This window comes from Poecilia reticulata, chromosome 2 (genome assembly GCF_904066995.2).
Source record: "Poecilia reticulata chromosome 2, P_reticulata-male-v2, whole genome shotgun sequence".
NCBI classification, from domain to species: Eukaryota; Metazoa; Chordata; class Actinopteri; order Cyprinodontiformes; family Poeciliidae; genus Poecilia; species Poecilia reticulata.
In genome coordinates, this window is record NC_088831.1 from 28170609 (window position 1) to 28197624 (window position 27016).

A 27016-nucleotide genomic window follows, 5' to 3' on the forward strand; every position below is an offset into this window, starting at 1 on the left:
TGACGCATGCTGGTCCACCTCGGGAAATGTAGTTTATTGTGCCTTTGAGTTGCGATTACGGCCACTGTAAACTGCCGCATACGTGCCTACATTTCCCGGCGACATGTCTTCCTGTGTCCGCCGGTATCCTCTCCAGAGTTCCTGAGCGAATGTGAAGTAAAGCCGGATTTTGTATCGAATGCAGCCTATCAGTTCACCCCAGCTTTCAAAAAGTAAGTAATATGAGTCGAGCCAGCTGTGGGATGCCTTGTACTACCACTATGCTTTACTTTACTAGTGCTAAACCTCCTCTGTCATCATGTGATGCAATGGTTTGAAATACTTATTGTGTGTTTGAGCTCAGTGTTCGTAACTACGGGATTAATTTTGGTGTGACTTTGTGTTGAAATAGTGTGTGTTGGCTAACTGCTGTGTAAATAGTTATAATCTTACTGTATTCACCCAGACAGGGTAATATCAATATTTGATGAGAGAAAGTTACGCCCCCTGCCGTTGACTTATTACACGTGAACTTTCATGCATAAAACTTTCCAACACCATAAAAGTTACACAGCTGTGGAAATTCACTGAAGTTTTGCTTCTTCAGACTCGCCTTCATTGAATTTGACAGGAAATTAAAAACAAGGTAGGTTACTCTTAATCAATTTAAGAAAATTAAACATGTATAGTTTTGTATATTGTGTAAAAAATGAATGTTTATTTGCAAATAAGAAAAACTGGTAACAGCATATTTGAATTATAAATTATATATTTAGAAGTATCTTATGATTAGTTACTGCAATGTAGAAATCTTTTTTTTTTTTTGACATGAGCCACCACAGTGCTCCAGAGGAAATGTCACTTCAGGATTAAACATTGATTTTTACGATTATGGATCAATCTGTTGTCTCGGTATTCATACACCTTGAACTTTTTTCTTGATTGAAATGAAAGAAAGCTTAAGCTCCAAAAAATATTTATGATTGAAAATATTAAATATTTTCAATTTATAACTTGAAAATATACATTTTCAAGTTCACAGATTCTGATCAGAATTTACATCTGGACTTTGACTATGCCATTGCAACACATGGATTGTTCTGGCTGTGCATTAAGGTTCGTCATCCTGCTGAAAAGTGATGCAGTTGGAAACTTTAACAGATTTCTTACCAAGTTCAAGTTAGTGCCAGGCAATAAAACAATACAAATATTTTTTGATGAAAATCAAAGGACAACAAATGTAGGTTTTAATATTCACTGTCAGACAATGCATGTTGCCTATCAGGCAGTATACGGAGCCACAGTTTCTTAAGCATTTCACAAGATGAAATATAAACTTGTTTTGAATTATTTATAGTAGAAATAAGTATTCAGAAAATTTACTTCTTTTTCCATAACGTGCGTCAATGTTTTAGGGAATTATGTGTTTAATTTCTGATAATATAGGGAAACAAAGCAAAGTAGTTATTATTGGTTATTTTAATTTGTTGTTTTTTGCCTCTAGTTTTGACTCTAGTTTAGCTCCGTCCATCTTTCCATGGTGATGTGCAATATTCGCTTTCCTGTAGGCCACAAAGTTCAGCTTTGGTCTCGTCTGACCAGAGCAGCTTCTTTGACGTGGCTTTCTTTCAATGGCTTCCACTTTCCATCAAGGCTACATAAAGATTTTGGGAGTTCATGACTATTTGCTGTGTTTTGTTCTTTGTTTGCAGCTCAGCCATGAGGAACCTTTTGACCAAAGCAGGCCTGTTTGGCTCGGTATCAGTGGCCTTCGGCTCGATTTGGTGGTCGCAGCAGAAAACCGATTCAAACCCGGTCACTTCAAGCGCAGCCCCAAACCCAAATGATGCATGCCCTGCTTCTCTGTATGAACTCCAGCAGGTCCAGGTCTTGTTCCGTCATGGCGCTCGGACGCCGCTCAAGTCTATACCAGATGTGATGGAGGTAACACTCTGCAGGTTTCTCTGGGTTTCTTCTGGTCATTCAGTTGCATCTTGTTATTTATGTGTTCATGTCTGAATTTAAAAGGCTCAGTGGACCCCATCGCTCCTAGAGGCCCCACCATACACACACATCAACTACGTGGTGACGGATCTTAAGGGAGGACCACAGCCTCGGTCTCCTTTAGAGGACAATTATCGGAAAAACATACTGAGTGTGAGTAGGTGCTCTGTACATTTTGCTACAAAGCTTGTTTCGGTGTGTTAACTCGCACAGAAACAGTAGTTGTGGTTGATCCAGACTATAAGCTCATCTCATCCTAGTCACAACATGTAAACTCAATGTCTTCTCTAAGGACACATATTCATGTTTGGGCTGAGGATTAAACCATCAGCTGGTGATAAAGAAACTGCCCTCCCACACCAGAAAGATTTCTACATGCTCACTCTTTGTGCTGGTATGCTAACAGTCTGCGCTATGGGCTCCTCAGTTTACCAAGTAACTAGGAACAGTTATCTAGATGTTTGACGAAATCATTTGTTAGCTGGAATCTTCTGCAGATTTTTATTTATTTATTTTTTTTCCTGACTGGCAGCCATTTCCGGTGTCGGTCAAAATTAGGTTAGATGAAGCACACAGACGTTAGAAGCCATTTTAAAAAGAAAGCTGCATTTTCTATGAGATGTTTGAGGTTTACTCAGGTGGGAATTGGCCAAACTGCACCAATAAATAACCTTCACAAGTTAACCAGAAGGGTAAATGTAGCACAGCAAATTTAGTTTTAACTGTTTGGCTGAATTTAGAAAAGTTGAGACCTTTTTGAGTTTTAGTAAAACTGGTTGCTAATTTAAATTGCTTATGATTTTGAATCTGAGTAACAAGTGGGTACTGCTGCTTTTTCACTTGTGTGACATACATTATAATGAGTAATCGGGGTGCAATAGCTTGAAAAAACATTTTTAATGGCGGTCATACATCTTCTTTTAATATAGCTGGGAGACATCTGAACCAACTAAAATCAGTAGAGTGAGGTAAAAGCTTTAAAGTGGGCCGCATTCCCAGGATTATAAAAATCTGAAAACAAAAAGCTGAAAAATCTGAAAACATAAAAGGATTTCATTTGCTACGAGTGTAAGAAAAGTAATCATCGTCATCCTAGTCATTTTTTGCAGTTCTTTTAAATGAGGCTCTGAAAGGTTTTATTAACATAACTCCACTTTTTCCAGGGTAAAAGGCAAAGTTTTTTCATTGTTATCACACATGAGTTTGCTGAATGACGCAGGCAGGAAACAAGCTGTAGAAACAAATTGAGACACTTGTCCCAACTTGTACATGTGCTTCCTGGATATAGTTATGTTTTGGGGGGAAAAATCTGCTTTGATTCAAAAACAATAGGATGATGTTGCAAAAATATCAGGATATATATGGATAAATCTTTGTGAAACAAGACTGCATCTGGACATTACCAGATGCAGTCTAAATTGCTCAGTATGTTGAGTGATTTTAAGTCAAGAATAGTACTTTGATAATAATTTTATTCACTGATCCATTAATAAAGTTACCGTCTGCCTGTTACAGTCAGACTGGTTGAGCAGCCAGTCCACCTATTCAGCAACCCATGAACCTGCTGGAGCAGTTCTGATAGAAAGATGAAACATTGTGAGCCACAGTTAGTCAGGACTTCTCCTCTTCATCATGTCATGTCTGACAGGGACAGATATAAGGGGCAAAGCTTTAGTTTTTGGCGTAAACCCAAAGCTGTAGCTGTGGCAAGACAAGCTTCTCTCAAGAGATATTATTTCCTATTCTATCGAATGGACCAATGAAGTTGGTCTCGTATCCCCCTCGATGATGTCAGCTGCCAAGTCTCACATAAAGAACACAACTCTTTCAGCTGTGTGGAGGTAAGGTTGGAGTTAAGGCTTTGAAGGAGCCCCAACTCCAACCCTAATTTCAACCCTCTTTCCAACCCTAGTTGTAACACTCCTATCAACCCTCCTTCCAACCCCAACTACATCCCTACCAAACCTCCTTCCAACCCTAATTCCACCTCTCCTTCAAACCCATTTAATTAGAGTTAGAGTTCGACTTGGAAGGAGAACTTCAAGGAAAGTTGGAAGGAGTGTTGGGAATGGGGTTGGAAGAAAAAAGTGGATGAACTCAAGAGTGCTCCTTCACTTTTGTGAGTAATGAACTTTTAACTTTCATCTTAATGAGAACCAACATAGGTTGGTTTACAATAAACTTTTTTTTTTTGTTCACATTCTGAGCCAAATGGTGAAAACGTGGTCATCATAAAACAGTTCTACTTTAGTTTTATTAGACCACAGGACGCGTCTCCAAAATTGAAGGTCTGTGTCCCTGTGTACGTCTGAACATTCCCATTATGTCTACGCTTGCATGTTTGAACGGATGAACTCAGCACCTTTGAGCTCTGGATGTTGTTCCCAAAGATGGACCAGACTTGTGCAGCTCTGCAAATCTTTTTCTGACATCTTGACGGAATTTTTTTTTTCTTACCTCTTGTGTCAAACAAGAAAGCAGTGTGTGGAAGGTGCTGTCTTGAAATGCATCCAAAGGCGTGACTGTAACGTGTGTTTTTATTCTGTGTGTGGACTTTATGTTTGAAATTCCTCTGAAATTCACAAGTGCATAAAAACGTATCTCTGCAACAGCCTTCTGCATGATAAAAGAAATGCTGCTGTAAAAATCATCATAGTGGTGATAGTAGTGAACTATTCTTTCTTTTCCATGTGTTACCAACAGAGCTAGAAGCCGCTGCATTCATGCGTGTCGTCACGGCAACCCCATGCTAAATTGGCATGAGCATGAATCCGTAGCTCTCAAAATGTATTAGTCACTTTTCATTGAAATTGTTCACACATTGATTTCACAATAACTGCTGCGGTTCAATTATTATGCAGCTCTACCTCTGATTGACTTCTTTCCTTACTTAGTTCAACAATCCCATAACTGGAGCAACAAAAACCAATTTATCATTGAGGATTTGTAATGTGTGGGATGCACAGTCTTGATAAAATAAAAACAGCAGTGGACCAAGCACACAGCCCTGAGTGACACCAGTGGTCAAAAAGTGATAGAGCTGCTGACGTTTGTTTTGTTTTTTTCCCCCATTGGGGAAAAAAAATTAAGAATTAAGAAGTTCAGATTCCAGAAACAAGTGGCAGTGTTTTTTCTGGGACACGCCCACTTGTGTGGCACAAAGACTAAAATAAAAAAAATCTGGAATAGTTTTTTAGTCGCAACACTGAAATGTTTTAATTTAAATGCAGTTTTCAAATATCTGGGTTAAACTGTGTATCTGACTTTTTCTTTTTTTTTTTTTTTTTTTTTTTTGTCCATGTTAAAGGGCGGCTCCTTCGCTGGTCAGCTGACCACATTAGGCATGCAGCAGCTGTATGAGCTGGGTGAAACCCTGAGGAAGAAATATATAGAGGAGACACCTTTCCTCAGCCCCACCTTTAGCTCAGCGGAGGTCTAGTAAGTAGTGATCATGATGAAGATTTTTAGATTAATGACTAAATGTGTAGCGATTTCTACACCGCTGTTATTGCTTAATTTGTCATCTTTATTTGTTTTTTGTTTTTTTAGCGTGCGCTCCACTAACATTGTAAGGACTATTGAATCTGCCAAGTGCCTTATAGCTGGACTCTTTAAACAAAAACAAAAAGGTAGAGTAGACGTCTGTGTATGCATGTTAGAAGATACATAATCTGGAGAAGTCTGGGATTAGATTCAAGTTATTTACTGATCTTGACAAGAATGAATAAAATACTTGTTTTTGCCAGTATTATTTTCTGATTGTCTTAAATGTTGTTCTTTCGTCCTTTCTTTTCTGTGTCCTGTCCTTGACTTGTATATTCTTCTATGTCCTTCATGTCTTTTGTAATTGGTTCTTTGGATACTTTAGTTTTTGTCTGTTCTTGTCTCCATTCATTCTATCCTTGCCTTTTTTACCTTTCATACTTTCTTTAATCTGTTCTTCCTTGTGCCCTTATGCTTTTACTTAATTGTAACTTTCCTTCTTGTTCCTTTACTACCTTGTCTTCATTTTTTCATTTTCTCTGTCATACGTTTTGACCATTTTCTTTTTCCCCTTCTTGATGTGTAGATATTGTGTCCATCCTAACAGCAGAGGCTAAATCCGAAATTCTCTACCCTAACTATCACGGATGCAAGCTGCTCAAAGTCCTCAGCGAGTAAGTCCAATTTTCCAACCTGCCACAGAGCCGCGTCACTCTCAGGCCGTTCTGTGCACTCAAAACTGGAATCTAGAATAATGTGCAGTACAAAATTATAAGCAGACTGGAGTGGAGGTGCCTTGACAGGTTGTCATGGTGTGTCTGTTTTTCTCCGCTGACATTGTGTGTGTGTGTGTGTGGGTTTTTTCTTCTTTGCAGCCCCCGCTGGGCCAAGATGTCCACTCTGCCTGGCGTCGCTGAAGACCTGCAGAGCATCCTGAGTGCACTGGGGATTGCTGCTCACCAGCACGTCGACTTCATCCTCATTAGGGATGACATGGTTGCCAGAGAGGTGACACTGTGATCCATGTGACTTTTTACTGAGTCTCACCACAGGCTTTTCAGTCTAGAGGCAGTTATTACAGAGACTTACCTCAGCCTGCACACTTACTAACTGCTGAATGTGTTGGTGCAGTCCAACAGGTTTTTTGGACACTTGCAGATTGATCATTTATTTGTCAGCCATAATTGGGAATGTTGTTGAGCTTAAAGTCCAGTTGTTGTGACAACAAAGAACTAACAAAATCAGTAAAATCATCAGGCAGCATGGAATCAATTTCCGTTGTTGTGTATCTGAATTTAATCAGTTAAAACCAGAAATTTTTTTTTTTAGGTGGTCAAATAAAGTCACAGCTTTCATGGGCAAACTTTGATCAGTCATTACAGTCGCCACATTTAAACGTTTCTGCAGCCATTGTAAGCTTTTCTTTTACAAGTTTTCCTGTTTCTTTAACAGCTTGGAGATGTTAGTGAACATTAGTGGTTATGAGGAACATGTTTGGGTGGTGTAGTTTATGTATTTCTTGGGTGTAGGATCTACACGTGGGCATGCATAAGAAAATTTATTTGAGGTTTTTACCATAAAAGAATTTGGAAAGAAGTCTGATTTAATTATCTAAATTATAGGCCTTTGAAACTCATAAAAATCATCAGATTTTTCCCAGTAGGCTTTAAAAGTCCTTTTGCTGTAACTTAAATGTGTTTATTAATGGGTTTTTCTGTGTTCTCTGTGTTTTGAGAATCCTCAAAGGATATCAAAATGGCTTATTGTAGTTTTAAGAATCTTAAAAAAAGTGATGTGAGTGTACATTTAACAAATCTAGTTGGCTAAAATCTGTTTAAACCGACATACTTTCTTTCCCCAGAATAGCCAAGGATTTTTTTGTTTGTTTGATTGATGGGTGTCTTAGATTAAAGTTACAATAGTCTTAAAAAGTTTTAATGTGAACTTTGAAGCATTGTTTTACTGTACATCAACGCAACAATTCCTCTGACTTGTTTCTTTAAATCGTCAGGCGCACGGCCTTCCCAGCCCGCTGGTTCTGAACTTCTGGAGGAATAAGGTGGAACAGCGAGCTGTGGACATGGTGTGCAGCCTCTACGAGCCTAACAGGAGGTCAAAACAGTGATTTACATGAAGCGTGCTCATCATGCTCATTGAGCCATTTTTTAAATCCTAAATGCTGTGTCTGAAACAGAGAGGCGCTGCAGCTGTCGGTGGGAGCCCTCTTCCATGTTCTGTTAGAAAACATTGAGAAGAAACTACAGGACAACTCGGCAGAGGCGAACAGGTTGGACACCTCATGATGGACCACACTCACGTTTTACAGAAATTATATGCGTCTTTTTAAAATATCACTCTCTCAACAGGAAGTTGTTCCTGTACTCGGCTCATGACACCACCCTGATCCCGTGCCTCATGGCTTTGGAGATCTTTGACATGAAGTGGCCTCCGTATGCTGCCTCCATCACTCTGGAGCTACACAAAAGCCGGCAGACGGGCGATGCCTTTGTGAAAGTGTCATACATTGGTCAGGTAAGGAGGGCAAGAAGTGCCTCTAAATACTCTTAACAATGTTCACGTCTTTTTTTCATCCAAGTCTGCTTCATGCTCCCCAGGATCAACACATACCAGGTTGCAGTGGAGTCTACTGCCCCCTGCAGGAGTTCAAACAGGTCCTCTCTGCATACTCGCTAAGCTCTGAACGCTACAATTCTCGTTGCATAAGCACAGAACTCGCTGAACCCTGACCTTTCAAGAAACACAAAACCACTCTTTAAACTTTGAGTGCAACTCAGGCTCCCCTTCATCCAATAACCACGGTATCACACACAAGTTAAAAACTTGATCTTGTAACAATAAATCTAGTTTTAATGATTATTTCAATAAGTTTTGCAGTGTAGTGTTTACACCAAGTGCTCTCTCTAGCAGAAATGTTGCATTGAATCATTTGTACCCGCTTCATCATCAGTATAATGTTTGTAGACTTTAACCAAAGGGGTATTTCACTAATTAGGCGATGTTCCAGTTGAATGCATTTGGGGTCGAGTTTCACATCATTATACCAAATAAGCCTTTTATGTACATTTCTTTTCTGCCTAGAGAATTATTGCAGTATTCCCCGTCTTTCCTCTGACCTTAGAACACTTTGAGTCGGCCATAAAATCTAACAGTTACTGTGGCTGCAGAACTAGCCCACATCATCATCCCTCCTCCATCATGCTCAACAGCTACTTTGAAGTATGTTCACTTAGACGCCGTTAGATTTTTGACATCTACTTTGGTCTCTGATATAATCTTGTGGTTCATTCAAATTAAAGCTACAATTAATTTTTTTTATAAAAAATATTTTCTTGGCAAGACAAACTTACTCAGATTTTTTTCCTGATTGTATTGTCCTGAAGTTTGACACTTGAAATACTGACTGCAGCCTGTAAAGTCTGATATAGAGCAATCTTTACCTTCTACATAATCATGGTAGAAATGCGCTGGGATGTCTGCCAAGCCGTCTTGTTTTACACTTGTGAAAATTTCTCACATTGGAACAATGGACTCTGTTGGTCAATTGTTGATGTCACTGCTGGCGTTTTCCTCCTGCACCTTTTAGTGTATAGCTAAATCTTAAGGCAACAGCGTTGTTGTACATTACCCTTGTGTGTCATCAAAGCTTTGTTCCCCAGGATTACAGCTTTTATTCATCAGGGAAATGTATAATGTAGAAAAACAAAAAGTGAAATGTTACCAAATGGCTTTACAGCTCCAGTAACAGTATATTGAGTGAACATCGACTTTGATACATTTGACTGTTGCTGTGAAACACCTTTTATCCATGAGGTGAAACTTCTTGTGACATGTTTCAGCTGTAAATATCGGGTTTGGATGAACAAAATAAAAATACAGATTTTGTGTTGAGCCTAATTTCCTTTTCTTTTTACATAAAGGTTAATGTGAAGAGCTCTTTTGGTTTAAAAATAATTTTCCCTTTGCCATTTCATCCCTTTAAAGAAACCCATCTCTATCCTTGTAAATTAAACCTTTTGCATTTTATTTGAGCTTAAATATTTTCCATGACTTGACAGAAGTAGTCGTACAAAATAATTAAATTGTACGAGGTTTGACTTAAATTGTCTGGATGCATTATACTCCATTCCCACTTGTTTTGGCTCTAACCCCTCTGAAGGCCAATACAATATTTAAATAAAAGACATGAGGAAACATTAATCCAGGGGTGCCCAAGTCCAAGCCACAAGATCAAATGAGTGGCTCGTTACCAGGCTTCTGCAGAGCTGAATGACATCTAAAAGCTGCAGAATAGTGGCTCTTGAGAACTCTACCTGGGCTCCCCTGCATCAAATGATCCCACATCATAATAGACTATACTGTAAAATAATGTAAATTGTTGGCTGTCAAAGCAGGTATGGACCGTCCCATTGGCAGGTACAAAGTGTCCCAGTGAATGGCCAAACCGGCAACACCTGTTCAAATGTGTAACCATGTACTAACATACGCCACAGGTCTGGTTTGGCTTCGTCTAGCTTTCCTCTTCCTCCGTCATGCATCCCCTCAACAATGCTGCTGCAGCTTCTTAGTTGGACTTGCTGTGCTCGTACCCGCTGAATGCCGGTGAGCTCGTTTTAACATGCAAGAAGGGACAAAGACCGTCTGGAGTCCACATGACAAGAGCACATGAACAGAAACAAGCGCACACACACTGCATGGACAACATGTATATACCAAAACAATATCTTTTATTTGTAGTCCATCACCAACAGCCCTGGTTAGGCTCTTCTGCACCAAAGCCAATGGAGAAACACATGACAAGCTTATACAATAGATAAAAGAGAGGAAGTCAACTGGATGGAAAGCAGTACGTGTTTACATTTCCTTGCGTCTCGCCTCGCTAAAAAGTTAACCAGATCTACCTACCGCTAACTCTAGAATACCTGACAATCCTGCTTCCTGCATTCAGCGGCTCCCGTCCCAGTCTGCGGACCATCATCTCTTCATGGATTATTGCTGTGGGAATGATTATTACCCAGAGTCAACGAGAGTCAAAAAACAAAACAGGAACACAACAGGAACAAGAAGAAGACACATAGCACGTCTGGGTAGTAGTAATGTTATTCACGCCGGCAAAGTCCTGAAGGTTTTAGGCGCAAAAATAGTTTGATGGTGCGGCAAAGCTGCCAAGATCCTCACACTGAGTGCATGTTAGAAACAGAAAAGAAGACGCTTTCTGCAGATGGTCCATGTTTGTGCTTTTTTTAATAATACTATTATCTTAATGAGGTCATAGTTTGGTTTGTTATACACTGGAGTTACAAAGGAAATTAAAATAGACTAAAATTTGAATAGCCCACCAATGGTAAACCGTACAGTATTTTTAAGGGGGCGTTCCTCCACCCCAATGAAAGCTGGGTAAGAGGCGTTAAGAGGTCACTGATAGAATGCCTATACATACAGACACACACATACCACACAAACATACAATCTGTCAAGCACACAAACACACCCTCACGTATATACTGTACAGAAACAGTCAAAAAACAATGGAGCGAGAGACAAGATGGATTTCCACTAAAGTCTTCACAAAGCACAAAGTATTCCTCCTCCTTTCTCTGGTTCCATATCACTTTTGTGAAATTTTTGTTGATTTTTTTTTTTGTTTTTTAATTTGAAAAAAAGTTGACATATACTGTAGCATCTCCACGCTGACATTTTAGTTTTAAGGTTGGTTCCTCTTTGATGTCAGTCATCTTTACAGTCAGATAATCAAAAAAAACAAAAACAAAAGAAACCCCACGAACAGTTCTGCGAAATTGATGCACAACAATCTCGTACATTCTGCGAGTTCTTGAGTCAAAATTAAATGTTTGTGTGAGAAAAAGTACATCAAACCAGGCCCCGTCTTAGTCTCCGTAGCTGGAATTGTCCCCCCACAAGACATCACTAGGCAACAGGTTCGCTCCATGACGTTCATTTTGTGTTTCGTCTCATTGACTTGAGTCCGTCTGTTTCTGAATACTTGCTACACTCCGTAATCCTTTTCATCTTCCTCATGTTTTTGTCCAAGAACATTCTAGTTACAAGGTTTTTGTTGGATTAGAACATTCCATGGCCCGGACTGAACCCCATGTCCATGTCACGAGGCCTCATTTGGCCCCCCATCATCATCGTCTGTTGTGGAGGGCCACCCATGCCCTGTAGTGACATCATCATGTTAGGTGAGCCACCGGGACCTGGGTGGGCCATTTGTCTCCCCTGCATCATCCCTCCAGGACCCCCAGGAGACATCATCCGGTGTTGAGGGCCCATCATGCCTTGGCCCATGAATCCTGGTGGTCGCATTGAATTGTGACCTGGGTTGCCCATTGGCATGTCTTGGGGGCCCATTCCCCCACCGGGTCCACCAGACATACCCCCCATCCCCTGCATGGGCATCCCCATCCTTGGTGGACCGTCGGCCATCATGGCCTGCATTGGAAACCCAGACGGGTGAGGCGGTTTACCCCCGGGGTTTTCCCCTCCGCCTCTGGGGAAGTACGACAGAGTCTGACTGGGTTTCTCCGACGGGATTATCCTGGACAGATCAAACTCGGGAATGCCAGATGCTCCCGGCCGCATCACTTCATGAAGGTCTGCATCTCCAAATCCTCCTTGCATGTTGTTGAACTCCGGCCCACCAGGGGTGTTTGGCTTGCACATGCCCCCATCACCCCCTCCCCCATGAGGCATGTTCCCCATCCGACCTCCCATAGGTCCCGGTTCGCCCTGGAACCCCATTGAATGACCAGGGAAGCCTTGGGGGCCTGGGCCATTGTGTGGGGAGAAGGGGCCTTGTTGGGATGGGGACTGTGTGAGGGGGTAACCCTGGTTTCGGTGTGGGTAACCCATGCGTCCTTGAGGCATCATTTGAGGATTTGGCATACCAGGGTCTTGTGGGTTTGGTTGCATCATCATGCCGTGAGACATCATGCCTGGGCCCATATTGGGGGCATTCGGAGAGGGCATCTGAGGGGGCATGCCATGAGAAAGAGGCTGGGAACCCAAGGGATTCATGCCCAGAGGACTGAGCGCAGGCATGGGTCCAGTGTTTCCAGGTCCCATCATGCGAGGATTTCCTTGGTGATTCAGTGCCATACCTATGGGCCAAGAAAAATTGGTTTTCAGTAAAAACACAAGAAGAAACCAGTTAATCAACAGCGCTTTCATAGCTCATAAACCTTTTCACGTGTCGCATTACAACCACAAACTTCAAAATATTTAGGGGGCGAGTAAAATGTGGAATGCATTTCTGTTGATCCCCTCCGAGTCAACTCGGTGTAGAACCGTCTTTAGCTGCAATAGCTAGTCTTTCGGTGTCTGCCAGCTTTCTGTCCAACAGTTCAAGCTCAATCAAATTGGAACTTCAGTGGTCAAGTGGTCTTGACTTTAACATAATGCATGGTCTACATGCATTCTGTTTGCATGTAGTCCAAAAGAGTTACATTTTGATACCATCTTACCAGAGCACCTCCTGTTACATTTGATTCCTGGGTGGACTTTGGCCAACTTTAACAGGATTTCTAAAAGTTGTCTGGTTTTCTTCTAGTCTTTCATAAAGACCAGATGTGTGGGGACTATAATTTAAAGTTTTTCTTAAAGAGATTTTACCTCCTGAGCTCTAGATCGCTGCACAAAAAAAGTCTTAATATGTTTGGTCAAACTTGCAAGTCACAGGCTGTAGATCCCTGGTTTATCACAAAAAAAACACCTAACAAAATGCACTGAAGTTCATGGTTACCATGTAACAAATTGAAACCCCATATTAAACAGGACGAAGATGACTCACCGTTGTTCACTGAAGGCAGGTTGGGAGAGCGAGCTGGGGGCGAGTCGTCGTCCGAGCTGGCTACAGTTTTTATGGCATCGTGGTAAAGCGGGGTCGAACTGGGCATCGCAAACTTGGACATGCGTGACATCATGATGGACAGCGGGTTCTGGGAGAGTGTTGGTTCCGGTGGTATGGTGTACGGACTGCCAGACGGGACATTTCCTGGGAGGGACATGGAGCCAGATGGAGCCCCCGATGAGGGAGGAGCCGAGGGAGGCCCGTTACCCCCTAAAAGAAGACAAAACGAACAAAGATGACATAAAGAAATGGCTCAAAATAACTGAAGCTTGCTTTATGTTATTATTTTTTGCAATATACAACAAATAAAAGTTTTATCATATCCATTTCGAATTAAAAATTTTGATTGGCTCTACATGATGTACAGCTCCTCAAGTTGGTGGCCAGCAGGGGGAGCCACTGGACCATAACCAACCGCACCCCGGTCTAGTTCTGAATAAGTGATGTACCACCTTGAGGCTTTTATTTTGAATTTTTAAACATATTTTTGCATTAAGCCTTTAATACATGATAATTGTGACAAAAATATCAGAGAATGACTTAAAACACTCTAAATAAGAACAAATTTACATGAAAATGAGAAGAAAAAAAAACTGAGGTTGTGTCTGTCTGATCTCAGATAAAGATAAGACACACATACCCGGCTCCATGCCCCCCATCATGTTTGGTGAAGTGATGCTTAGTGGAGGCTTGCCACCCTGGGGGGGCACTCCAGGACTCTGCATGGGTGGTTTTGGTGAGGAGGCCCATCCTGGAGAGGGGTTTGGAAGAGATGGGGACCTCATGTGAACAGGAGAGGCGCCTGCTGATCCCATCATGGAGTGGGGGGATTTCATTGGTGCAGATGTTGGAGGAGCCGGAGGTGCGCTGGGGCCCGCGGGACCGCTGAGCATGCCAGCGAGCTGGGATGGTGTTTGAGGAGATTTGAGGTTCCCGGAGGGGGAGCCCATCATGGGGGACTGAACTTGCCTCAGTGGAGGAGACTTGAGAGGGTTGACACTAGGGGAGTTCCCCCCTCCTGCTTGGACATTTAGATCGGCTGGTTTCCGGCCCCTCTGTCCCTGAGTCGGACCACCAGCGGAGGAAAGGTGGTTAATGCGGCCATTTCCTCCTGATGGCGTTGATCTGTGCTCTGGACCAAAAGCTGGGTCTGCATGGGGACCCCTCAATGTTCCAGGGCCCCCAGGGAAGGGCCGCCCTGGTCCCATGGGAAAGTCTGCTGGTGTCTGCTCAGGGAAGGGAGGGACCTGCATCGGCCTGCCTTGTGGCACCATGTTCTCCATTGGCGGTCCTCCCCCTGTTCTCATTCTCATAATTTCGTCGGGACTCATGTTCATGGGTCCATCTCGTAGTTTGGATGGATGCATATGAGGCCCTGGGCCAGGACCTGGCCCAATGCCAAACTCAGGCCCCATTTCTCTGCCCCCCATCGCTTGGATCCTCGATGACGGACTCATAGGGCCATCGACAGGCATTCTGGGAAACATTCCCATACCGTTACCGGGTTCCATTCCACCTCTTTGGTGTCCCATCATCCGTTGAACATCCATCATCATCCCAGGGGGGAGGCCTTTCTCCCCACTCATTCCTTGATGGAACATTGCCTCCTGGACTGACTGGGGGTTGGGGAAACGCTCACCACGGGCCCCTGGACCAGGAAACATTCCTCCGGGCCCCCCGGGGAAGCCTCGGGCTTCTGCCATCCTCGGAGGCATGTCGTCCGGCCAGCCCATTCCTGGCCTTGGCAGGCCCTCCATTTCAGGATTCATCATGCCGGAGAAGCCAGGCATCCTCTGCATATGAGGGCCCATACTCCGAGGACCGGGCCCCATACCCATTCGCTCCGGGTAATGCTCTGGTGGACCACCTGGCCCCCCCCACATCTCTCCTGGACCCATCTGGTAAGGGGGCGGGGGGCCTCGCATCATGCCCCGTGGACCAGGATGCATCATGTCTGGAGGAAGTGGTCGGTGTTGCATTTCTTGCTTTTTCCTCTTCTCCTCATAAAATTCCTGCTGTAACTTCAGCCATGCCACCTGCTCTGGTGTCATCTGATCCCCTTCCCCACACCCACCTGGCCCTCCAGGGCCACCCGGAGGGACCATGTCATCAGTGGGAAATAAAGGCATCTCCCTTGGGCCATGTGGAGGCCCAAAGGGGGGTCCCTGTGGACGAGGTCCTCCAGGTCCACCTGGCGGTCCAAGGCTCTGAGACTGTGCCATCATGGCTTGTAGCGGTCCCTGCTCCGGTCGCCGAGGTGGACCATCCGGGCCTCCGTCGTGAGGTCCAACATGGGGTTGTGGCGGCCCAGGGGGCGGGGCGTCGCGGTCGTCAGGAAAAAGCATGCGCTGGATGTCTCGTAGGGTCTGCAGGGAACGCTGCCTGTGCTCCAGCTGTTCCTGGGACAGGCCTTCCGTGTTGGCCTCCATGTTGAGTAGCTCCTGGGCCAGCTGCTGTTGCTGCTGCTGCTGCTGTGGCGTCAAACCTGATCCACTCGTGCCTCCACCTGGTCCTCCTTCAACAGATGTTGGCGGGTTGAGGCCAGCCTCTGGCTGGGCAACGGGAGCCTGGTCAACAGGGGCTGAAGGGTTCCCAGGACTGCTGCCAGGGATGTTTTTGGATTCTGTGCCAGCGGAGGACGATCCCTCCTGCGAGAGAACAGAGGGTTGACTCCCTTGACTGGAAGCCTGGGGTGGTGCTTGCTCCGACATTCCAGATAAGGACGGCTTCGATCCTGGCTGGTGACTTTGATCTTGGGCGTGGGACGGAGGTTGCTGAGGAGGGTTCGAGTCATTTCGCAGGACACCAGATGCGTTGTTCTTTGACAGAGAAGTGACAAAAGTGTTATTAAACCACAAGCTGAAGTGTGCAACACTCTGAAGCTTGTATTCCTTACCAAGAGCAGGTGAGCTTTATCCTTGAAGTTTTTCATGTGGAAGGCAATGATGTTTTCTGTGTGGCCAGTTAGAACTGCATCAGCTGCCCTGAGGACCACAAGACAGTCGGATATCAGTCATCAGCTATAGCACAGCGCTGATGCAGATGTTACTAGACATGTCATTTGTCCACAATTCTAAGGTGTGAACCTAAGTTTTGTCCACTGAAAAAGGCACAGACGAGTAAAAAAATAAAAACAGATGAAAGTTTTAATGGAGAATAGGCACACGTTTTGTTCTGCTCTTTGAAATACCTTCTGCAAACAAACCAACAACCAATTCTGACCGTGGATGGGATGAAAGATAGTTTGCGGACAAAATAAATGTACACCGGCAAAAATGCAGCAGCTACATAGTGAAACATGGACCTATATAACAGGTATAATGAAATACACATTTTAAACGCACACTAAAGTGGACAAGTCGCTTGACATATTCTGATTTGAAGCATTTGAGTTTTAATCTCATGTTATTTAAGCCAGAGTTTGGATTCTGATTCAAAAGCCACAATGGAGACCAGGGCAGCACAATAATAAAAGATCATGGCAGAACAATAAAATGTGAACATTTTTAATATTATCAGTTATTACAGACACTTTTCTCTCTCCAATCTTTCTTGCATGATTCTACACTCTCTATGACCTTTAGCATCCTGTAATCTGTGTCATGTGTGGGCATTTACCTCTGGGAAAACTCCCCAAATGGGCAAAATATCTATTCATTCAAACTTATGTATTTTTGCAAACTTTTATTTCATTGTGTTCTTAGACACAATACTGACTCATTCAATCAGAACTGAAAATTACTTTTCACTGATACTTTCTGGGAAATGACAAAAATGTGTTACACTAAAATGGTTACAGATACTATGTTTTAGCCCTTATTCACTTCAAATCATCATATTATTCCATTCTTGTTTCAATGCAAAAATTCAGTTTTGATGAAAACATGCAAATAAAAGGGACAAACAGGTCAAAGAAATTGGAAGTACTCAAAATAACTATGTGATTGCATGTGTGAATGGCTGTTTTCGGTATTTTATCTAGTCAAAGTAATAATTTACAATAAAAAATTGTTCAACAAAGAGAATTGGCCAAAACATGTTCTGTAGGTGTTACGTTACCTAAAGTGAGCTTGGTTAATTTCACAGAACAATCTTGCTAATGGCTTTAAAACATCAACTATGTAATTGTCTAAAGGTGTAGATTTTACTGATTTGTCTTTTTATAATTAATCAAAACTACTTTAAAAAAATAAAAAGCTATCCGCTTCCTTACGTGTTTGCCATTTCTGTGGTGAAGACATAGACAAGTTTTGAGCCTGATTTTTGACCACTGGCAGGTTCTGTTGTGGAGCCTTGGCCTCCCAGTGTATTGTGGGAAGGCGTGGAGGAGCGACTGAGTCCGGCGTTGGAGGTAGAATGTGTGTCCTGGGGATTCACTTCGCTCGAGTTACAATCTAAAAATTACAGTGGAGAGAGACTTTATGAAACAGTAAAAACTTAAGAAATTCAACTCTTTAGGTAATCAGCAGAAGGAAAGCCACATGTTCCAGGATGTTGCCGGACTTACTGAAAAAACCTCTGTCGTCTTCATCACTTTCTCCTCCAGAGCACCAGTCGGTTCCACTGTACGGCTGCCTCCTCTCTGCAACGCAAATCCTCTTTGCCCTGCTGTTATCTGTAGACACACAGACACACACACATGCAGTCCATTCATCAGCTTGGTTCAAAAGTGTCCAAAATTATCAGGAGTGAGATTGCACTGAAACATCTGGGAAACTGCAAAAATAAAACGCGTAGTTGCATCAAAACGCTGACATTGCATTTATCTTAGCTGAAACATTTTAGTTGTTACCTTTGTCCTCATTGGTGGGCGTGCCACTCTCTGGCTGCTCAAACGACTCCACTGAGGTGCTCCTTTCCCTCTTGGCCTTCACCTTGGAGCTGGGGCCGGACGTCAGGCCCTGGCCGTTTTTTAGTCCCATTCCCCCAGACACATTTTGAGCCGCTTTGGCACCCATGGTTTTGGGGTCGCAGGAGGAGGGCTGTGATTGGCTGCCCGCGCTCCCCGGTTTACTCTGATTGGGCATTTTAGAGTCCATCTGGGCAGCAGTGGAGGGGGACATGACAGGAGGGGATCGTACCATGGCCTCCGTCTTAGGTTTAGGGCTGAAACACAGAGGACAGATTTAATAAACAGATTACCTACTTTAGGAATTTTCTCCTTTTGTTTAAAACATGGGACGTTTTCTCTCCATTTGCAGGAGGCGAGAAAAAAAAAGTTTATTAATCTTAACTATTTAATGACGAGTCATTTACTAGAATTGGAAAAAGGCTGCACAAAGTTACAGCGCGATTCAAAAATTTCCTTTACCACATTTATACCACATGCTTCAATTTATTTTACTTAAAATACGAGATCGAGACAGGTCAGGATTTGTTCTTAGTACAAATGGTTAACTAATAGTTAAATGAAATAAAACAAAGAAACATCCAACTGTGAAGTGGAAGGAAAATAAACGTTTTATGAGGATAAATAACCCAACTTCAACCTGATGCCCCAAAATAAAATCTAGTCAACCAATTGGAGCTCAGAAGTGAAGATCCCAACTGTGTCAAGGTGAGTTGACCTGATAAGAAAGAGTGCACCACCCTGGACACATGACCCCCTCCGTGAAATATGGTGGTGGCAGCATTATGTTGTAGGGATGCTTTTCTTCAGCAGAGTTCAATTCAGAGAGATCCAGGAGAAGAAAAAAAAACACTGCAAATGACTTGTGGTTGAATAGGAAGTCAACCTCCAACAGGACGACCCAAAACACATAGTTTGACCTACTATACCATAATTAAAACGGACCAGTCAAAGTTCCAAAAACAGTGCAAAAAAAATAACACGTGTAGGCCTGTCATCATATCAAATTTTACTGGACGAAAAATCGTCCCATAAAATATTGTGAGAAACGAGAATATTGTTGTTTTGGGACTATTTAAGTAATATATTAATAACGGCATAATAATGCAAGTTCCTCCTCTCAAAGACCAATAAATGTAATTTTATAAACACTCCACACTGGAACTGGAAGACAATTTAAATATCTAGAACACAACAAACTAAAACAATTAATAAAACCATACACAACCAAAACCATAAATACCATGGATTATGAAGTCTCTGTAAACAAAATTTCACTTGGAAAAAATATTAACCATCGAAATGCTGGCTTTAATTCAGCATGCAATTAATTGATAAATTGCTTAATGCGACTGACTTAAATACAATAGCGTATTTTTCAAGGAGAAATGGGGAAAAACTGCCAGGGTCTACATGTGCAGAGTCGGTGGAGACATAGACCTTAAAGACTTGCAGCTGTACATGGAGAATTGGGCGGTTCTACAAAGCAATGACTCAGGAGGGATAATTGCAAATGCATGCCAAACTTTTCAGATTTGTACTTTGAAAATCATTCTTCTCCTACCTAGCAATTATTCACTAATCTTTATCACATAAAAGACTCTGTAAATATACCGAGGTTGTGAGTAGAACATGACCAAATGTGACAACACAGAGGGGCGTGAATAGTTTTGCATGGTTCTTTGATCCCGGGCACACTGGAGACACAGGCCATCCACAAACGGCTTCTCTTATGGAGAGCAGTGGAGTTGTAACATCCAACTGGCACGAAACGTTCCCACCACACCCTAATCTTTCTGTCTCTTCTCTTCCTTGCACACAAATAGTGTAGACTCCCAACAAGCAGTGTGAAGCAGAAACAAACAAGTCCAAAGACTGAAGCTGCAGCCTGGTGAGACTGCATGAACGTACACATGGTCGCACAACTAGCAGAAAGAAAAACAAAGCCAGAGTCTTGGCAGTCCAGACAGCAGTTTCCAGGGACTCCAGAACCATGAGTCAGGAGGGAGAACTTCCAAGCCCAGCGGACTCCCTGACCCCAGAATAGTTCGCCATCACAACTGAAGAGGTAAGTTAAGCAAAGATACCCATTTTGCATCAGCAGGATGCAGGACATCGAAACCACAGCTTGAACACATACTTTTTATACAGATACAAAATTGATCATTTGAGCCATAAATGTCAAGTTTTAGGTGATTCCACACAAACTGAATCTGTGACAATAAGTAGTAAGACTGGAAAAAACAAGTTGCAGCATGTGCAACACAGCAGGTTATCATCTGGAATATTTACTACTAGCGAGTGCACACATTCGGTACACTCGCCTCTACCTTGCTGCTCCGCTTCTCAATACTGGAGATCTACCTGATTATGAGTGGCATTGATGCCAACACAAAACAGGAAGTTACATCAGCTTTTTCTCCAGAAGCTGTAAACAAAACAGCAATTTTTCGCAGAGTGGTGAGAGTATCATTTCCTGGATTTGCTGCACTCCACAAAGACAGCACTATTGCATTTTCTGATGAGAGTTCACCACTGATGGAGTTCACCATTTCACACCCGATTCTCTGAACCAGTTCAGTACAAGGTCAAGTCTTTGAGTGGAAAATCAAAGGATTTATGTGTAAATTTGAAGAGACGCTTCATTAAGCAACATCCAAGGTACATATGCACTTTTAACACATAGAAGAAACTGATGCAAAATATTTCATTCTATCAACAACTATTTTATGAACAGCATTTTGCTACATAACCACTAGCTTGAACTTTTATTAGCTCTTTGTGTAATAGATTAACACAAAGCAGTGGACTTTTGAAATGAAATATTAGAAATTATGCATGTTTTTCACATGGCCAAGTCTTGTTACAAATTCTCTGTTGAATTTGGTTCTGAACCCGGGATGCTGGTGCATGGGTATTCTTTGACCTAAAAATGTTTATCTGTATTTTTGTTATTCTTTTCAAATCATATGCCATTTATACAATTTATGATATACAAAAAGAAGAAGAAAAAAAACACACTCCCACAAGCATTTATTTTAGCGCATGTGCAAATGACGTGCTTTCAGAATAGACTAAAAACTTGGAAGCTAAAACCTCCACCACGACCTCAAGTCTTCTAACGAGCTGCATTAAGCTCCATCCATGTTCACGTCAACTCTGAGCAGCTTCTCTAGCCCTGCTTACACAAAGCAGTTCCTCAGCATGTTTCTCAGTCTGACACACAAACCATTTTGGAAGTAAAAGTTAAGACTTGAGTCTCATCTGAGCAACTTCTTGCACATGTTTGCTGCAAACTTTGAACCGACTTAATATAGTATTTTTTAAGGACAATCTGCAGCTCTTCCAAAGTTACCAAGGGCCTCTTGGCTGCTTCTCTGCTGAATGTTCTCCTTGCTCTGCCAGTCATTTTGACTGGACTGCCACATCTTGGTACATTTAGTTTAGCTTGTGCCATACTCTACTTTTCCGCTAGCCTTTTCAGCAATGATCAAAGTCTGCAGTATTATTTTATGACTAACTTGGTCTTCATGATAAACAATGCTCTGTGAGGCCTTTGCAACTGGGTTTATACCAAGAATAAATTGGTGGATTCCATCTACTAGCCAAAAACAACTGATTGATCTGAATGTTATTTAGGTGTAACAGAGTACATGGGGATGAAAGAAATGCAAGTTTTAATTCTGAAAAACATTGAAGAGCATATTTATATTTTTATTTCCACTTCATATTTTATTTTTACCGATTTGTGTTCTCCGACCACATAAAATCCAAATAAAACACACTGAATGTGTTATAACAACAATTTGTGAAATATTTCAACGGGTGTCAATACTTTAGCAAGCAAGCAAAAGCCAATGTGGGCAGATGTGTAAGTCCGCCTACCTCTGCGTGTTGGTGGACGGGGAGTTCTTCAGCCTATTGGAGTGCATTGATGGGGCTCCCAGGACTACAGAACAGGGTGGAGTGATGAGCTGGTGAGGGCTGCCTGTGTGTGTGAGCGGCGCTTTTGCACGCACGTTCCTGGAGCCGGAGACGGGATTGGTGATGTTGGACAGGTTCCCCCGGCCGTCCTTGGCCTCCTCTCTGTCTTTCTTTGCTCGCTCCTTCTTGGTGAAATGTGTCGCTGCTGTACCTGCCGCCGCTGGCCTTTCCTCCTGCACCTCCAACATTCTCCCTACGTCCTTGTCTGTGAGTGGGTGTGTGTGTATGTGGATGTGTGTGTGTGTGTGTGTGTGTGAAATGGAAAGTGTGTAAAAACAAAAACAATAGTCCAGAAGGCTTTTCTTGTTCTTTGTGTATTTATGAAACTCCCCCTAGGGGGCTTTCAACGGCCCTTGGGCACACTGCGGAGAGAAAAGAAAGAGCGAGTTAACAAGGGGCTACAGTCTTAAAACTTAAACACGTATTCCATTTCCAATCACTTTAGTATTACTGCAACTCTAAAATAAAGTTTTACTTTATGATTCGAGTCAGCTCAAGTTCATAGATCCCAGAATAAACTCATGCGGGCCCTTAAAAAACATTCAGTTATCAACATGAAGAAAAAAATTGTAAAAAAAAAAATAAATAAAATATGTTAATTAGTTCATTTCCTTAGACTTGATCTGGTATTGACTACATCAGTTTAGTGTCATTATTTTTCACCCATGTTTTACAATGCGACCATTTTAAACAACCAACAGCTGAAACTCAACTAAAGTAAATTTGTTTTCGTTAGTGAAGCGTTGATCAAAGTTCAAATCCGGTGACACAGTCACGATTTGACTGATTCAACTAACAGTCCAATGAATGTTGGTTTATTGATGAATGTCTTTGATCCTTTTAAAAAGCTCCCCGAGAGAGGACGTGTTTGTCATTGGGAGTTTGATAAATGCCATGTTTCAACTGTGGTCGTAGTTCAACAAAATTCCAGCTGCATGAACGGCCATGTTGCACTGCATGTGCAATACCGATGAACTGCATTCCAGAAAGCATTGCTGGCGTTTGAATGCCCCCAACGCCACGTTTACATGAGACTGCTGTCTGGAAATTTCAGAGGCTTATTGGGAAAATGTCCCTTGAATCCACAAAAATGTTACAGTTTCACTAAACAGTGGGTTGGTGTGAATGGGACTAGTGCAAAACATTTGTCCCTGTTGGTGAAAAAATAAATAAAATGAAAAAAAATAAGAGGATAGCTGAGAAAACTGGACTCAGCCAAAGTCAGAGGGTTCGGTGTATATTTTTTGTTTAAGCAAGATAACCCCAATTCAACTCTGGTCATTATCACATTACATAAACGAGCATGGAAGGTTTCTCTCTGAAGAACAGCTCAGCAAATTAAATTCTTATTCACTCTATGGAGAAATCACTAATGCTCAATAAAAATGAGGTTTTTATCCCCAGAGAGTTTTCGTGTGTAACAGCACGTTCTCAGTTTGTGAAAAAGACGTTTCCCTTTTGAATGGGGAGTTTTTTTTGAAGTTATAAACTCAACAACAGATTTAAGTTTGAGACAAAGAATTGTGACAGAACAGTAAAAGAACAAGCATTCAGATTTTTATAGTACTGTACTTTGTGAATGTAGTATAAACAAGGATGAATATTATTTCTTTGTAATAAGAGGGCGGCCAGGATTGTGGTAGAATGTTATTGAAATGTTGATTTATTTCAGTAATTCAATTCACTAAGTGAAACCCATTATATAGTTTAATTATATACAGACTGATGTTTAATATACATTTCTATTAATCATGATAATTTTCCACTTACAGCTAATGAAAACACAACATTTAAGATTAGAACATTACATCAGACCAATTAAACATTCTTATGGAAATGTTAGCTTAATGAAAAGCATGTTTAATGCTAAAGGTTATTTACATACGAGCCTTATTGGAACGCATATTCTAATTTACTGAACAAGACTCTATATCATGACTGCAATATCAGTGTGCACAATGTTGATATCGCAAAGGACTATTTGGAATGTTTTGCGAGAAGAGATGACCATCTTTTAAGCTTTATAAACTCATTTTCCAAGTCAATCATTTTAAGCCCCACGGATGTAGTCTCACTGAAGTAGATGCCCATATTTGAGACAGGACAGTTTCCAAAGGGCTCAAGGCAGATGAGAGAGTAGAGCAGTGGTCCCCAAACTTTTTCCTGTGAGGGCCACATAACTTTTTCCTTCTCTGGTGGGGGGCCGGAGTCAGTTTGTAACAGAAGTGTTACATTTAACACCTGCGCTGCCGGACATCGTTGACGGGAGGGGGGAGCAAAAACCGTTAGTAAAACGGTCACTGGGACTGACTAGTACATATTTCATTGAGGGAAACCTGGAATGCGGCGTTCATAACAAACACGTGTGTTCATCTGCTCTACTGCTAGCAAACAACCGTACTAATTAAATAACATAAAAGTCAAGCAGTTCCCTAAAAGTCCAACAGATGGCAGCAATGCACCATGCAAAACAAAACACCCAGTTTACAGGGCACACTTCCTGCTAGAGCCCCCTGGTGGTTGAAGAAAAATCCATATATAAACCAGAAAATACAATATATGAAAAAAAATCTGAATTCTCTCTGGTATTGTTCAGGGGGCCGGACCAAATGTGGCGGCGGGCCGGATCCAGCCCGCGGGCCGTAGCTTGGAGACCACTGGAGTAGAGTGAAGAAAATTATAGAGGTTTATTGCAGCTTTAATTTTGAGTAAAATTCACAATTTGTGTAATTGCTTAACTTTTGCAGAATCATTAAAAGTGTTGGAAGTGATAAACTCTTAATCCCAAAAATATATTTTTTATTCAGTAAGCAAAGAATTTTTTTCATTGATGCATCATGCGCAACATTTTTACCATTACTTTGTGAAGATAGATCTTTTGCTAATATTTCAGGCATTATATTTTATATGCAGCATATACTATGCTGGACAAACACTAAATATTGTCTTTTTCTGGCTGTTGAACAACTCAAGTTTAAATACTTAAGAAAATTCATTGCTACTCATGAAAAACAGAACCGTCTCTAAGATGAACCATCTGTAATATGATTACGATACCGTAGTACTACATTGAGACAATAGGGATTGAATTTAAAGCATCACAAGGAATCAAATGCCCAGGTTTGCAATCCACTCCAAACTAGCCAGTGTCTGAACAACGAGGAGCACAATCCTGCTAAAAACGAAGGCAGCCCAGGCAGTCGGATTACATTGTCATCCTGCAAATATTTAGGAGCTCTTCCAAAAACACTCAACATTGTAACTGGCTCCAGAGTTCCCCTGGAGAGAGGCAGACTGTGTGGAGTGTTTGAGGGGGGGGAGGGGGGCAGACAAACACAGCGGCTCCTGCTTGGACAGCAACACGCTCCTCTCAGCTGGTCTACAGGAAGAGTGATTTACAACCGTCAGCGCCACAGATCGCTGCTACACACAAACAGAAGCCGGCTTCAGTGAAACCAAATCAAACTGTGGGACACCAGAGAGGAGTCTCTCCAGACAGGTGTTGAACTCATTCATTGCCATTTACAAAAACGTGTCACCAAAATGGCGCAAGATCAGCTTTTTCTCGAGCCGAAGCAAACTCAGCATCATGGAAATTCGACAGGCTAAGCTAATGAAGACAGAAGGCAGAAATAAAAGTGATTAGACACAAGCCGGCCCAAAGAAAAATAAAACAGAAAACGTAAAATTTTAGAGAGACCATAAAGACTTGATCATCAAATAAAATCCATGATCCAAATTACTCAGCTTTAGTGTAACGGGACTTCATTTAGTGCTTCGCTATGCCAGATTGCAATCATTGGTCTCCGTATGATGCAGAGATGTAGGAGTTGCCCTGTTTCTTTAATCTGCATGCAGATGAGACATTTAGACAGCTGGATGGGCTCTTGCTGCCCAAACCTGATGCAGATATTCATCAAGATGCTGCAAAAAGATGGAAAATAAAAAGCGATGAAAATGTGGGTTAATCATCAATGAAATATTCAACATTATTGAACCTTATGTTTTTTCTAATACAGTGCAGCCCCATTATCTCCCAAGATACACATGGGAATCTCTAGGACTTCAAGTAACTGGAAGAAAGCAGACATAGACAGCTGACAGAAATAATTATCGCATTTGGGAAATATAAATACAAAAAGCATATTCACTACACACGCAAAGTGCTTTCAAATCTCCGGATAGTAATGAACAGTGAATTACAAAGAAGATTAAAGGATAAGTTCCCTTAATTTCTGAGATTCCAGTTCACATTTACAATTACGGCATCCACTGGAGGCGCATAGTTTCTTTACATAAGATTTAAATAAACTATAAAATACTCAAACTAGGCAACACCAACAGCAAAAGCTACCACTTAAAACTAACAAAAAGGATCATCTCAATCCTTTTGAGACCTAATATTGCAGTCCAATAGTCTTAGTCCAGTAAGGTGCCTTAGAAAAGCTTTTCCACTGCATCAAGTCAACAGGACAGGCAATGTGACCGACTTATCCAACCGCTTCACGCCCGGCTCCGAACAGCTGAGATGCTAACAGAACCACATCATCTACAAAAAAGCAAACCAGACATCTTTCTTTTCACGACTACATCTCAAGATTCTGTCCATGAACACTGAAAACTAAATCTTTTAGACCTTAGTGGGTTGGTACAGATGTAGGAATTTGCATGACTCAGATGTACAAGTCAGACATTTTAACACCGGTACAAAACAACCTCAAACACCGACGATAAACATCTGGTCCACAGTGATATATCAATATCTAGTCAATGAAATTTACTTAAGAATGACATTGGTCCACCTGGATGTTTTAGATGTGTTGCACCTC

The 27016-nt window shown here is 41.9% G+C and overlaps 2 protein-coding genes across 7 annotated transcripts in view; one reads left to right on the plus strand and one right to left on the minus strand.

The window, feature by feature from the left end:
- acp6 (acid phosphatase 6, lysophosphatidic) lies at positions 1-9375 on the plus strand. Of its 2 annotated transcripts, XM_008401095.3 has the most exons (12): positions 1-212; positions 587-625; positions 1692-1923; positions 2008-2136; positions 5291-5421; positions 5533-5612; positions 6053-6140; positions 6342-6474; positions 7478-7578; positions 7661-7753; positions 7833-7998; positions 8082-9375. In XM_008401095.3, exons 3-12 carry the CDS (start codon positions 1699-1701, stop codon positions 8211-8213), a joined length of 1278 nt encoding a protein of 425 aa, XP_008399317.2. In that variant the 5' UTR covers positions 1-212; positions 587-625; positions 1692-1698; the 3' UTR covers positions 8214-9375. The 2 variants fall into 2 exon arrangements, with proteins under 2 accessions (XP_008399317.2, XP_008399308.2); XM_008401086.3 differs by lacking the exon at positions 587-625 and having other exon boundaries at positions 4-212.
- An 815-nt stretch (positions 9376-10190) lies between these two features.
- bcl9 (BCL9 transcription coactivator) overlaps positions 10191-27016 on the minus strand; it is a 40328-nt gene continuing 23502 nt past the window's right edge. For 4 of the 5 annotated variants that reach the window (XM_008401047.3, XM_008401062.3, XM_081602507.1 and 1 more), the window contains exons 3-10: positions 22089-22549; positions 18147-18460; positions 17862-17969; positions 17568-17748; positions 16251-16338; positions 13995-16173; positions 13295-13564; positions 10191-12605 (exon numbers count right to left, since the gene is read on the minus strand). In XM_008401047.3, the coding sequence (XP_008399269.2) occupies positions 11566-12605; positions 13295-13564; positions 13995-16173; positions 16251-16338; positions 17568-17748; positions 17862-17969; positions 18147-18460; positions 22089-22375 (4467 nt within the window). In that variant the 5' untranslated portion in view covers positions 22376-22549 and the 3' untranslated portion in view covers positions 10191-11565. The remainder of the gene's footprint in view (positions 12606-13294; positions 13565-13994; positions 16174-16250; positions 16339-17567; positions 17749-17861; positions 17970-18146; positions 18461-22088; positions 22550-27016) is intronic. The other variant, XM_081602510.1, reaches the window with a different exon arrangement.

Coding starts and splice junctions, on each gene's coding strand:
- acp6 (XM_008401095.3), top strand. CDS start 1,699: ATGAGGAACCTTTTGACCAAAGCAGGCCTGTTTGGCTCGGTATCAGTG. Junction 7,579..7,660: donor CTCTACGAGCCTAACAGGAG/GTCAAAACAGTG, acceptor TGTCTGAAACAG/AGAGGCGCTGCAGCTGTCGG. Junction 7,754..7,832: donor AACTCGGCAGAGGCGAACAG/GTTGGACACCTC, acceptor CTCTCTCAACAG/GAAGTTGTTCCTGTACTCGG.